Here is a 13,479-nt window from a genome sequence, read left to right as displayed (position 1 = left end):
TTGAACAGTTGTCGTAGAGATTTGTCTGCTGCTAGAACTCTGTGTGCCATTGACCTGATCTTTAGTCTGAGCTGCTGTTAACCTGCCATGTTATAACTCACAGTTTTGATGCCTTCAGTGTGACAACAATTTTCATAGTCATAAAAATAAAGAAAATGCTTTGAATGAGGTGTGTCCAAACTTTTGGTCTTTACTGTATACACTCACACACACACAAACCTACAAAAAAAGCAAGATTTCTATCTCTCACAGACCTTCGTTAGAGGATCCTCTGTCCTCCACTCATTACCTGTATTAATGGCACCTGTTTGAACCGGTTACCTATAGAAAAGACACTTGTCGACAACCCCAAACACTCTAAACTCCACTATGGCAAAGACCAAAGAGCTGTCTAAGGACACCAGAAAACCCAGTTGTTGACCTGCACCAGGCTGGGAAGACTGAATCTGCAATAGGTTAGCACCTCGGTGTGAAGAAATCAACTGTGGGAGCAATTATTTGCCCTTGTCCTATCCTAGGCACGTTAACATTGGGAGTTGGGTCATCTAGACCCACTAGACAGTGCGCTTCATTTTATCTCACATAGTTTAGGTATACCTATAAGTAAAAAATTAAAGGTTTCTCTCCTTTTTAAGTGGGTGCAATGGGTGGCTGACTAAATACCTATTTGCCAATGTGTGTGTGTTCGGTGTGCGTTTGCGTGTGTGTGTGTGTATATATATCTTTTTTTTTAGGAATCAGTCTTGGCTGCAACAGGAAATCACATGTGATACGGCATCTTCACCGTCAACCATTTTCAGCTTTACCTTGAAAAGTCAAAACAGCACTCAGCCATCCTTCAGAGTGTCCAAAGTGTCCTGCCAAAGGAATTTCAGAGGCGCAACATGAGAGGAGGTTATGAGTCTTTGAGATGTGTGTCCCTGCTTCTGCAGACTCAGAGGAGCATGCTGGCCCTTTAATCTTTTCTCTGAAGCTCAGAATTTGTTGACAACAGGACATTTAAATAAAAACCTATTAAACAAACTGTTAGCTCCTTAGAAACAAAGCTAAATGTGGAATAATTTATCAAAGTACAGTTTTTTAAAATTATATTGTTACCTTCTACAGTCTACAAATTCCAAATTGAATTGTCATTTGAGACTTAAATGTCATTTTGAATTATGGCTAAAAGAGGTTCTTTTGACATGTGTGGACAGGATTTTATTAAAATTAAAAAATACATAAAAGGGAGGGGGGTCAGGCTGCATTGATGCTCCATGCAAAAAGCTTTTGGTGAAATCTGTTCTCCCAACATTAACATTAACAAAGCAGAGAACTTCAGACGGACGCTCCTCCTGTTCGCTGCACCTGCTGCCGACTTGTGTTTCCACTGGCGTTGATCAAGCGTGCACAACCCATGCGTCATTTGCTTAGGAAACAAGAAAGATACACTTATTTGAGCATGTGTGTGAACCATAGGTGTGAACCCAGGGTGGAAAGAGCTGAATAAGTTAATAAAAATAGAACGGAGAGCGAGTCCCGACCAATCGTGCCTCTCGGTTCCCATCGTTTATGATAATGAGCAGGTCCATAAATCCGGTTCGTTCGTGAAAGTCATAATTGTGTTGGATGCAGGGTCCTATACACCGTTACGAATCTCCTCTACAGAAGAGCGAGATGAACTCCAAAGCCTCAGTACCGGCATTTGCCCATCACTACAACATTTGGCGGACACAGGTATGTGTGGATATGACGTCACTGCTTCTCAAGTCAATTCCTCACCTGCTTTTATTCATGGCAAGTCAAATATATAATAAATCATCAGGGAAGCTGCAGAGATTTGGCAATCGAAACAGCATTTTCTTTTAAACTCACGCTTTAAAATGAGCTCGTAATTTACTTTTTACCTGTGGCAAGTGAAAAGTATTATAAATGACTAGGAATGCAGAAAAATCTGCATCAAAAATGAGATGAGATTTATGGGTCTTTAGAGCGAAACAAATCTCATTCCAAAGAGCCGTTCAAATGACCCGATCTTTATTTATTTTTTCAATACTATTGTAGCGGACTGAGTTGGACTGGGTGGCTGTTGGTCGTTCCTAAATTCCAGAGTTCCTTGAACGCATCATGCAGAGATGCTGGTTGGCTCTCAGGTTGGTCGTTCAGCGGTTGGGAGGGAGAGTTCTAGAGAGATTGAGAGTTGCTGCATGGTTACGGCCTACAGTGGCCAAAATAAAAAACCCTAAAAAGGATGAAGTTTGAGTGCCTCTGGAAAAGGGGACGCTACACTATTTATTAACTTTTGAGAACCCAATCCGGAGTTTAATCCTGGAAATAATCACAGGGAGGACTGCTGGCCTGAGATGATCTGGGTCAGAATCATTCAAATTCAGATTTCCCACTACCAAATTAGTTTGAACTATTTTTGAAATTACAATTTTAGCCTCATTTGAAATGTGTGGACAAGATGGTAAAGTCTGTTGTGTACTTATTGTAAAAATTCCACAACAATATTCCTCTGAATTGATAGTGAGATCACTATTTACCCTTTCTATAAAGAGTGTGTATGTGTACTTTCAATTATGATAGTAAAGCAACAGGTAAAACGGGGGTCTGCAACCTTTACTGCTAAAACAACAATGTGGTCTACTTTCTCACCAACAAACTGAAGAGAGTAGCAAAAACTCACTGCATTGTTTAAAAAAAACGTTATTTATGATTTTGTGGCCATTAAATCGTTTATTTATAACGTGTAGATTTTAAATGCTATAATTATAAAAGTGTTATATTTTCCGATAGGCATACTTGTTCCTTCCAAAATAAAATTCAGCGTGAAAAAAAAATCCTCCTGATGCAGCAGATTTACCTTCAGTTACACTATATTACTAATAGTATTGGCTCACCCATCCAAATGATCAGAATCAGGAGTCCTAATCACTTGGCCTGGCCGCAGCAGACTGTTTTTACAAACATTTGTGAAGGAATGGGCCGCAATATCAGGAGCTCAATGAATTCCAGCAAGTACTGTCATTGGACGCCACCTGTGTAACAAATCTAGTGGTAAATGTCCTCACTCCTAAATATTCCACAGTCAACTGTCAGCTCTTTTAGAACAAAATGGAATAGTTTGGGAACAACAGCAACTCAGCCATGAAGTGGTAGACCACGTAAACTGATGGAGGGGTCAGCAGATGCTGAAGCTCATAGTGCAAAGAGATCGCCGACTTTCTGCACAGTCTATTGCTACAGAGCTCCTAACTTCCTGTGACCTTCAGATTAGCCTAAATCCAACACACAGAGAGCTTCATGGAATGGGTCTCCAAGGCCGAGCAGCTGCATCCAAGCCACACATCACCAAGTGCAACGCAAAGCGTCGGATGCAGTGGTGTAAAACACGCCGCCACTGGACTCCAGAGCAGTGGAGCCCCAGTCTCTGGAGTGATGACCTACGCTTTTCCATCTGGCAATGTGATGTACGAGTCTGGACAACGGTGCATTTTGCCAAGTGGGAAATTTGGTGGAGGAGGAATCATGGTGTGGGCTTGTTTTCTAGGACTTGGGCTTAGTTCAAGTGAAAGAATAATTCCATGCTCCCAACCTTGTGGGAACAGTTTGGAGCGGCCCCTTCCTCTTCCAACATGACTGTGCACCAGTGCTCAAAGCAAGGTCCATGAAGACAGGGATGACAGAGTCTGGTGTGGATGAACTTGACTGACCTGCACCAAGTCCTGACCTGAACCTGAAAAAACACCTTTAGGGTGAATTAGAGTGGAGACTTAGAGCCAGGTCTTCTCCATCAACATCAGTGTGTGACCTCACCAATGTGCTTTTGGAAGATGGTCAAAAATTCCTATAAACACACTCCTTAACCTTGTGGACAACCTTAACCAGAGGAGTTGAAGCTGTAATACCTGCAAAAAGGTGGATGGCAAGTGAATTGACTTCATTTGGTTAGAGCTGGAAGTAAGTCGTTTTCTATGGATGACGTCACACTTACTTGGTCCAGTTTACAGATATAGTTATTGTTAAGAACCCAGAAAACACTCATCGCAGGGAAGTTTTCCTGCCAAACTTTTGCTGACAAGTGACCTCTTCACAGGTATGACTGCGTGTGCATGGGGTCAAAGGTCGAGACATAAAAATGGCAAGTGCTAAGACAAAGAACTGTCTAAATTCCCTCACTGCTCCCTAACCCCTTAAAGACTACATAGTGCAGGACTATCTTGTTCCCTTGATCTTAATGTTAGTCATACAAATGCTCACTTATTTTTGGACGCTAAATATCACATCACTTATTTGCCAAAATAAAATCGAATAAATATGAACATTTCACAAAGTGAAACTTGGATAATTTATAAAAATAAAAATAAAACATTTAAATATTGTATTTTTAAAATGACAAATCATTCAAACGCAGTGCATTGTGGTATATATTCACCAATCTAGTGAGAATAAACACGCACCCTTCTGGGTATTGGATTTTAAAATTCCAGATTTGGACAGCCCAACAAAATGGCACTGTAGTATGCCATATACTGCTGTACCTGTGAACTGTTTAACATGCACACACATATGTTTATCTTTTCAGACCATCATGGCATCTCCTCTGAAGAGTCTGGTCTGTGATGACGGCAGGTACCAGGAAGCCTTCGAGCTGTTCCTGCAGCGCTCCTCTGAGCACCAGTGCATGCAGGACTTCATCCACACGCAGCTGCCAGACATCCTCACCAGGTAATCTGCTTCAGGAGGACGCCGATGGAGTCTTTGTGGTCACACTATAAACTGCATTTGATTAGCGTAGGTTGGAGAGCTTTCAAACTCAAAGAGACCACTGAAACCGTCGTAATCTTGTTAGGATGAAGCACGTATTGATGGATGGTTTTTGAAGGGAATTGAAGGTCATTTTTTGCAGTTAATGAAACATTAAGGCCCTAAATCAAATTTTACATTTAAAAGCATTTAGTTTGATATTAAAAACGAAGAAAAGTCTGTTGTTTATTTTTCCGATGTACCACTCTGATCATATTTTGACATATTTCCAAAATGTTACCAGTGGTCTTTTAATTATGATTATGCCATTTTTAACCAAAATCTAAAAACTCATTGTCATTTTCTAGGTCATAGTGTCTCCAGGGCAGCAGAAGTTCCTTTGAAATTTGCCTGAGTAGTTTACACTCTCTCCTGCTACCTTAAAGCCCCTCACAACCCTAACCCAGTGCTTCTCAATTAATTTTTGTCAGGCCCCCCCTAGGAAAAAGAAATTGTTTAACTGAAGACAATTAAGTCAAGAATACATGCATGGTTTTTATTCTGCGCCTCGGTCACCTGATGAGAGCGTCTGTCACGTTTCTGCCTGTCAGGGGGGGGGATTGACAGTTACAGCCCTAAACGTGACCCACATCTGGCAGCTTGGAGGCGGTAAGTTTACGGTTCTGGAGGAAGCTTTCATTCTCTCTGCTCTCGCTGCAGCGTCGGAGATGGAAAGCCCCACCTGAACGTCATTGGGGTTGGAAGCGGCGCAGGTAAGAGGACTACAGGAGGAGGGGGGCTGTGACCTCTGCAGCAGACAGGTGAGGGGACAAAGGTGAAGCTTTGAACCCTCCTAATCAGCTCTGAGGGCAGGACCAAGTCCGTCCAGTTGTCAGGTGAAGGTTTAACCTTTACCTGATGAAGCCACGCCTCCACCTCGCCGCTTTCATAATGCAGCAGCTGCACTTTTCTGCTGAGCAAGCCCCCAGAGCACTGTTTCCCTTAACTTGTGCCAGAGCCAATCCTTTTCATTTACCTGAGCTGCCATGTCTGCATCGTTCTGGACTCTCTAATGAACTGTAAACTCCATTAGAATCACTTCACTTTCTCTCCTTGGTAATATTCAGCTTAATCAAAACCATTTAGGCCAAGTCTGCATATGTTCCTCTTCTGATGGACTCCTTTGTTCTGACTGTCACCTTCTATAAAAGCTGTGGATCAACATCTATATTGTTTTAGTTATATTCAAAGATTACAGTGTTGACCTCATTCAATGTTGAAATTTCTGTTTTTATAAAGAAAGGAAAACTTTTCTCTCAAACTAACACTTCTTTTCTGTTTAAATCTCATTAGAATAAAAGCTCATTAATGTCCTGTAGACTGAGTAAAGTGGCTTTGCTTCCCATCGTTTGTTTTTAAGTCTCTTTCTCGGTTGGTTCTGGCAGGTCTGATTGACCTGGAGATGCTCTCTGAACTCCACCAGAAGCACCCCGCGGCCACCGTGGAGAACGAGGTGGTGGAGCCCAGCAGCCAACAGCTTCACAACTACAAAGGTACAAACTTCCTGACGCGTCTCTGGACTACATTCATCTCATTAGACCCCTGAACAGTATTGCCTGGAGTACCTGCAATGTTTGAGCTTAAACCTGCTTTAACCCTTTGATGCAAGATTTCACCTGCGACGATACGTTACTGTTCACCGAATAGGGTGAATCAAATGTCAACAGTGCTGTAGTGGCGATCTCAGTGTATACTGCCTTGATGTCAATCCAGAACACTAGCAGATGCAGCAATTAATACCACACAGGCACTCATAGGGTCCGGGCGCTTGAGCACCTTCCCTTTTTAACTTGTATTAAAAAATGCCCTAGTAGCCTCCGTTTGTTTTTTGTTTTTTTATTAACATTGATAAATTTCTGTTAAAGATACAAAAAAAAATGTGGTTACAAACGTTGCCGATATTCTATTGAACCCATTTTCTTAAAATAAGGGGGTTCTGATCTGCTGCTTCTGTCTTTGAGGCTGAGCTCGGACTCAGAGCTGCCAGAGAGTTAGGAACAGCGAGAGAAACTGTGACGGGGGGGCCAAGGAAGGAACCCAGGAGCGGGAACATGACAACAAATCCTCAATTAGCAAGGTTTAATTTCCAAGAAGGACAGAACCAGAACCAGAACCAGAACCAGAACCAGAACCAGAACCAGAACCAGAACCAGAACCAGAACCAAACAGGAGGTTTGAAGACGCTCAGGCAAAGAACAGAGAAAAGCAGCTCTTTATAAAGGAGCCTAATTAGGAATGGTTTGCAGCTGCGGTTCTCACAGGAGACACAGGTTGCCAGACAAAACAGCAAAATAAGCATTTCTTGACAGAAACTGCTGCCCCACGGAGAACTGAAGAGATGAGGTGACAGTGAAGCAACGTGAATTCTGGTCTGGCCTATGTATCCACCCTCCACTGATTCAACACGCTTACATGTTGTTAATATTTTCAGAAAAACATTTTATATTAGTCAAGGAATCACTTTGTATTTTTGTCATATGTCTGAACAGTGTATCAATTCAATGAAGAGCAGATTATGCAGTGACAGGACTTTAGGTACTAAGTACAAAATAAAACACTTGAGAATTTTCCAAATAAATGAACAGTATTTATGGCAAGTTCATAGCTTCCTTACTACAGGTCTGACACTAAGGGTATCCGTTTCACGTAATATTTTCTGATTACAATTGCCTTCTTTAAACTCTGTATCATTCAGCTTCAACATGTATTTGTATTAAAAATATTTACACTCACAACAAAAGCCTATGTTTAGAGAACCAGATGTAAAAGAGAATTTAGCTGTGAATCCCAACATGGAACCAAAGTCACATTAGATACAGCTGTCAGGAACTGGAGATGTACCAGCAGGAAACTGGGCTTGGAGGCAGAAACGTAAAACATTTAGTAAATAAACTTCAACAGGACAAAAACAGTAAAGAAACAAAAAACAGGTGAACTGACAATAGAACTGAAAAGCAAATACTTCTATTGACTGAAGACAATGAACAGAAACGAAAAGCTGCGGATGATAAACATGAACCTAGAGAGACTGATAGAGAACAGACAATGACCGAAAACACCACTGAACTACTGAACTAAACCACAGAATCCTTACAGCAACACCATGGTAACATTAAATATTATTAAAATTCTAAGTATTCTGGGGTAAATATTGTTGGATGTCTGTGTTTAAAATGTAGGATCTGGAAATTGTATTTAGAAGAAAGGAAAAAGATAACTGTATTTTCTGACTGTCCTGTTTTTGATCTAAATGCTGCTTCCTTTAGGGGTTGAGTCATCTGCCTCCATCTAACCCTCTCCTCTCCATCCTCCTCTGTCATGCCAATCACCTTCATGTCCTCCTTCTCTACTTACATGAACCTCCTCTTTGGTCTTCCTTTGGTTCTCTTTCCTGGTAGCTCTAATCTCAGCATTATTTTACCAACATCATTCCTGTTCCTCCTCTCATCTCCATCTGCTTCCCTGCATTGATCTCCAAAACATCTACCATGATCTGTTTCTCTGATGGATTCATTCCTGGTCCTCTCCATCCTGGTCCTAAAGAGAACCTCAACATCTTCATCCAGCTCCACCTCCTGTCTCTAAACCAAAGAAAAACATGGCTGCTCTAACCAAAGTGTTCTACTCCTTTTCTTTTTTTCTTGCTTACACTCTTTTAACGCCTCTTCACTTCTTTCCATGTAATTGTTGTTGTTTTTTTCATCTTTTTACTTTACTCATAGTGCTGCAAAAGCACATTTCACTATATTTTATGCGATAATAAAGGCTGTTTGTAGAAATGATTGAAAATATTGTGTTGAATTCAGCATTAAGAAGTTGTACAGGTTTTGAGTTTATTTTCAATGTCAAGTACAGACATGAAGTCGGATTGTTTCTCATCTCTCTGAAGTTTTAGTGGGGCAGAAACCAGAGTTGGGCTTCATTAAATTCAACTGGAACCAGATGACTGCGGCTCAGTTTGAGGAGCACTGGAAGCTGAAGAAGATGACGAAGAAGGCAGACTTCATCCACATGGTTCAGGTTGGTGTTGAGGAACTTCCAGCTCTCTGTCTTTGTCATATCCGAATCATTAGGCAGCACTGGGAATGAATTATTCCCGCTGGAGCGTCGGTCTGCCGTGGCATCATAATAATAATTATGTGCTGTGGTGAAGTGGTTACCTGCTCATTGTGTGGTTAAAACCCCACAGATGCTGTACTATGTGAAGGATCCTGGAGCAACCATCAGCTTCTTCCAGCATCTGCTCTCTGAAAGGGGAAAGCTGCTCATCATTCTGGTGTCTGGTGAGTGCGCCGCCTTTATTTCATATCCAGATAGTTTTGCCCTCTTCTGATTATCTTTCCTGCTTCTAAAGAAGCTCAGAGTCTTTAGGCATCTATTGATCTGAATACTATTAGGAAGGCTGTGATGCAGCCAAAAGAAGATCATCTGTTCACCTTGGTGACATCTTTCTAGAATGTAAGGTTAGAAAAGGGTTCTAAAGAGCCGCTGTGGTAGAGCAATTGACTGTAAAAGAGAACTGGACTGAGTGACCCCTCCCCATGCCATTCCAAACAGGAAGTTACCTGCTGGCTCCAAGAAGACTTTTACACAGACTTCTATAGAGAAATAAACAGCTATTACTCAGTCATTCCAGTGGTCATAATAACAATTCTTGCTCAAATACCTCATTTTATGTTCTTGATAGTCCTCTATTTTGAATTATATATATAATATTTTATCGCAAGTTATTCAAGTTATAAACTGACCAATCAGATGCCTCAGACCAACCACTGTTGTCTTGCTCCAACATGACGAAGTCTGTATATCAGGGAAAATGGCGACTGAATGGACTTCATTTCTCTGGAGACAAAAGCAAGGCATTTTTTATAAGTGACGTAACGAGCACTCAGTCCAGTTCTCCTATACAGTTAATATGTGTAGTGGTCCACTCCCAGACACTAAACCCTTAGTGGTCTCCAGGAGGGTTGATTATTGACTGTATCAAATCAAATCAACCTTTATTTATATAACACTTTTCAAACACATGTCACTCAAAGTGCTTTGCATAGAATATAATCAAATTTAAAAACAAAATGACAAGACAAACGATGCCGACAACCCCCCCCCCCCCACACACACACACACACATACACAACATGATAAATTTTGTGATTTTTTTTTTTACATAAACCTTAATAAAATGTAAAATGGTAAGTGTGACTAAAAAATAAATAAATACAAATACTGAAATAAATAAATAAATGTATATACATACACATATCAAACTAGTAAAAAGAGAACATAAATAATGAAAATATCAACTAAATTCTTAAAATTCAACTAAAAGCTAATTTAAAAAGGTAGGTCTTAAGCCTTCCTTTAAAAACGTGAACAGTCTCTGCGGCCCTGAGGCTCTCTGGGAGGCTGTTCCACAGGCGAGGTCCGTAAAAACTGCATGAGGCCTCGACATTTGTTATAGTTCTAACTGTTGGGATAACCAAATGGCCGGTATCAGAGGACCTCAGGGTCCGCGAGGGCTCATACTTTAAAATCATGTCAGATAAATATGAAGGCCAGAGACCATAAAAACATTTATAAACCAATAACAGAACTTTAAAATCAATTCTGAATTGCACAGGGAGCCAATGCAGCGATTTTAAAATGGGTGTAATGTGTTCCCGTCCCCTGGTCCTCGTCAATATGCGGGCTGCTGAATTTTGCAGCAGTCGAAGGTTCGATATCCTTGATCTGGGAAGATCAGAGAGCAGGGCATTACAATAATCTAATCTGCTATTTTTATCTGATATTTTTAATTTGGGGTATAAAATTAATCTCAGAGTCAAATAAAACACCCAGGTTTCTCACACACTGAGAAGTTTTGTAATTCTGTAGTTTAGATAAAACAATCTCTCTCTTGTCCTCAGAACCGATCACTAAAACCTGTTTTGTCCTTGTTTAACTGTAAGAAATTCTCTGCGATCCATGACTTAATGTCTAAAATGCATTTTAAAAGTGTGTTGACCGACTCTTTGTCATCAGGACACACAGCAATGTAGAGTTTAGTGTCATCAGCGTAGTTATGAAAACAAACGCCATGCCTCCTGATGACAAGTGGCAGCATATATGATTAAAAAGTAGTGGGCCTAAAATTGAACCTTGGGGGACCCCACAGTTGATGTCAAAGACCTTTGAGGAACAAGCATCCATACTTACGTAAAATCCTAGGTTTTAACAAGGGTTAAATACGTATTTCCTCCATTGTATGTTTTGTCCGTTCCAGACCAGAGCGGTTGGGGGACTCTCTGCCGAACTGGCAGGCATCAGCTGTGCAACACAGAAATTAGTCAGTGTGTGACCACCGCAGACATCAAGAGCTATCTGGAATCCAAAGGGGTGAGCTACCAGAGCTACGAGCTGCCGTCCCAACTGGACATCACCGAGTGTTTCACTGAGGGAGACCAGACGGGGGAGCTGCTTCTTGACTTTCTGACAGAAGTGTTGGACTTCAGTAAAACGGCCTCGGCTGAGCTGAAAGCCGGAGTTTTGGATCTGCTGAGGCACCCAGACTGCAGCGTGGAGTCCCAGGGCCGAGTGATCTTCAACAACAACCTCGGAGTCTTAGTCATAGATCATCAAAGCTGAATCTGTACTGACACTGACATGAAAACTACATCTGCTGTAGTGTAGTTATATGAAAAACTATCTTTTTTTGACTGATTTATTCATGGAATTAGATTTATTACATTTTAACTCCTGTTGAACATTTTAGAATGCTTGTACAATTTCCCAGTTTTGAGGTAGAAAAGGTAGAAAATGTTAAAGTTTGGTGCTGCAGTAGAATCCTCTCAGAATAAAGATCCTCCTTTTCTCCATCATCCAGTAGAAGTCCGTCTGATGGTGCAGAACATGCTGGTTCCTCCAGCCGTCATAACTCAACAGAAAAATACTCTTTGAGGTAATGCATGGAAACCTACAGTCACCACAGAGACTCCAGCAAACAAGAAGCTGCTGTTCTTGTTTGAAATTCGGTCCTCAATCTTTGAGCAGCTAGCGCCACCATGAGGAGAGAGTGAAAAATGAACAAAGAAAATCACCGAGTTACGTAAGTGTTAAAACACATCAAAGTAACTGACAACTTCTCAGAGTACTAATTACACTGAAGAGGACTCAGTCCTATAAGGTCACACTCCAATTTTAATGAGTGATTCCCCTCAAAATGTAATGGACTCTTCATCAAAGCTCTCGTCTTCTTCAATTTCTGTTTGGTCTTTCTTTATCTATTCACATTTTTTCTTGAGGGGTTTGCTAACAAACCACCCTCTCCTTCATAACAGGACTAAAGGTTTCTGCTGCTCTATGTCAGCCAAAGTTCAGGAGTTATGCAACAACCCACGTTGCCAGATCTAGACAGAAACAAGCAGATAGTCTTAAGAAAATAGTTCCTGCTTCCATTCATTTGTTGTTTATATTTAGTTTAAAACACATGTTTAGCTCTAGTCTCACTGCACTGGTAGTGATGAAATGTTAGTTTAGTACTAAATAGTCAACAGTGTGATAGCATGTAAACAGCTTAATGAGACTTTACTGTGTTCTACACCACTTTAACGGGATGCAGCCGGGACAGGAGGAGGGGCTCTGGCAGGTGTTGTGGGTGTAAAAGGATATTTTTACACTAGCTGAGGGACAGGTGGGAATGGAACACCTTGTCCAAAAATCCGATTGACACCAGAGATGCACGTCCCATCAAAATGTACCCCCGCCGCCTTCCCCTGCCACACCTGGTGGCTGCTGATGGTGCATTTTAGCTAATGCTGCATGCAGGCATCTTTGGTCCCCTAGGCTTCAGACGCTGTAATGGTCAATAGGAAGAAGAGCTAGAAATTGTAGTTCTTTGGGGACTACAGACCACTGACCAATGTAGCCAGAATGGACTCATACCCGCTACCCTGCGTGGACGAGTCTCTGGATTTTGTGTCTTGCTCCTCTTGGTTCTCCTGGTTAGACCTGTGCAGAGGGTACCGGCAGGTGCCGCTTAGCGCTGAAGTCAGACCAAAGACTGCTTTCTGCACCACGAAGCACCAGATTTTTGATCTGGTGAAAAAAATCCATGCAACACGCCTGCGTCTTACCTCCTTCACCTCATTTACGTGCTGTACGTTGTTCACTACCAACTGTTGCCTGCAGCATTTCCATAGAAAACGTGTACATGTCTGGGAGGGTTTTGGCGGTTCCATGGTCTCAGCTTTGGTCCGTGCAACAACGCCCCTGCCACGTTTGAGCGGCTGATGGAGAAAGTGCTGGCCGTCATTTCTTGACAGGAGCGTCTGCTCTACTTGGATAACATCCTGGCGCATGGAGACTCTTTTGAAGCTGCATTGTGATTTCTGAGAAGGGTCCTGCAGAGGATAGCAGCAGCCGCTCTAAAACTTCACCCCGACAAGTACTCCTTCATGTGAAGAGAATTGGAGTTTCTGGAACACAAGATCAGGAGTGACGGCATCAGCACTTCAGAGGAGGAGGAGCAGGCTGTAAAAGACTGCCCACCACCCTCAGACTTGAAGCGGTTTCTCAGGCTGGCCTCCTATTACAGCCAGTTTGCTCATGGGTTTTCCTGTATTGCTGCCCCTCTTTTTCATCTACAGAGGAAGGACTGTGGTTTTGTCTGGATGCTGGAGTGTGAGCAGACTTTCAAGTTATTGAATAAGGCTC

At 41.8% G+C, this 13,479-nt stretch overlaps 1 protein-coding gene and 1 long non-coding RNA gene across 3 annotated transcripts; one reads left to right on the top strand and one right to left on the bottom strand.

Moving 5' to 3' along the window:
* The first annotated feature begins 1,195 nt into the window (after positions 1-1,195).
* LOC101158841 (histamine N-methyltransferase-like) lies at positions 1,196-13,218 on the top strand. The gene is made up of 7 exons (XM_004086944.5): positions 1,196-1,716; positions 4,568-4,710; positions 5,449-5,501; positions 6,174-6,281; positions 8,678-8,808; positions 8,978-9,071; positions 11,051-13,218. The coding sequence occupies exons 1-7, from the start codon at positions 1,609-1,611 to the stop codon at positions 11,410-11,412; spliced, it is 999 nt and encodes a 332-aa protein (XP_004086992.2). The 5' UTR covers positions 1,196-1,608; the 3' UTR covers positions 11,413-13,218.
* On the bottom strand, positions 8,493-13,038 carry LOC110014901 (uncharacterized). Of its 2 annotated transcripts, none has more exons than XR_013652578.1 (4): positions 12,900-13,038; positions 10,984-12,774; positions 8,949-10,518; positions 8,493-8,867 (listed from the first exon to the last, which is right to left on the bottom strand). It is a non-coding gene; the product is annotated as an uncharacterized LOC110014901 (long non-coding RNA). The 2 variants fall into 2 exon arrangements; XR_002289918.3 differs by lacking the exon at positions 8,493-8,867 and having other exon boundaries at positions 9,772-10,518; positions 10,984-11,094; positions 11,173-12,774.
* Positions 13,219-13,479: the final 261 nt, after the last annotated feature.

The sequence above is a fragment of the Oryzias latipes genome, chromosome 21 (assembly GCF_053564925.1).
Source record: "Oryzias latipes strain Hd-rR chromosome 21, Olatipes_Hd-rR_3.1".
Classification (NCBI taxonomy): domain Eukaryota; kingdom Metazoa; phylum Chordata; class Actinopteri; order Beloniformes; family Adrianichthyidae; genus Oryzias; species Oryzias latipes.
Note: the sequence above shows the minus strand (reverse complement) of the source record. Positions and strands in the feature narration are given on the sequence as shown.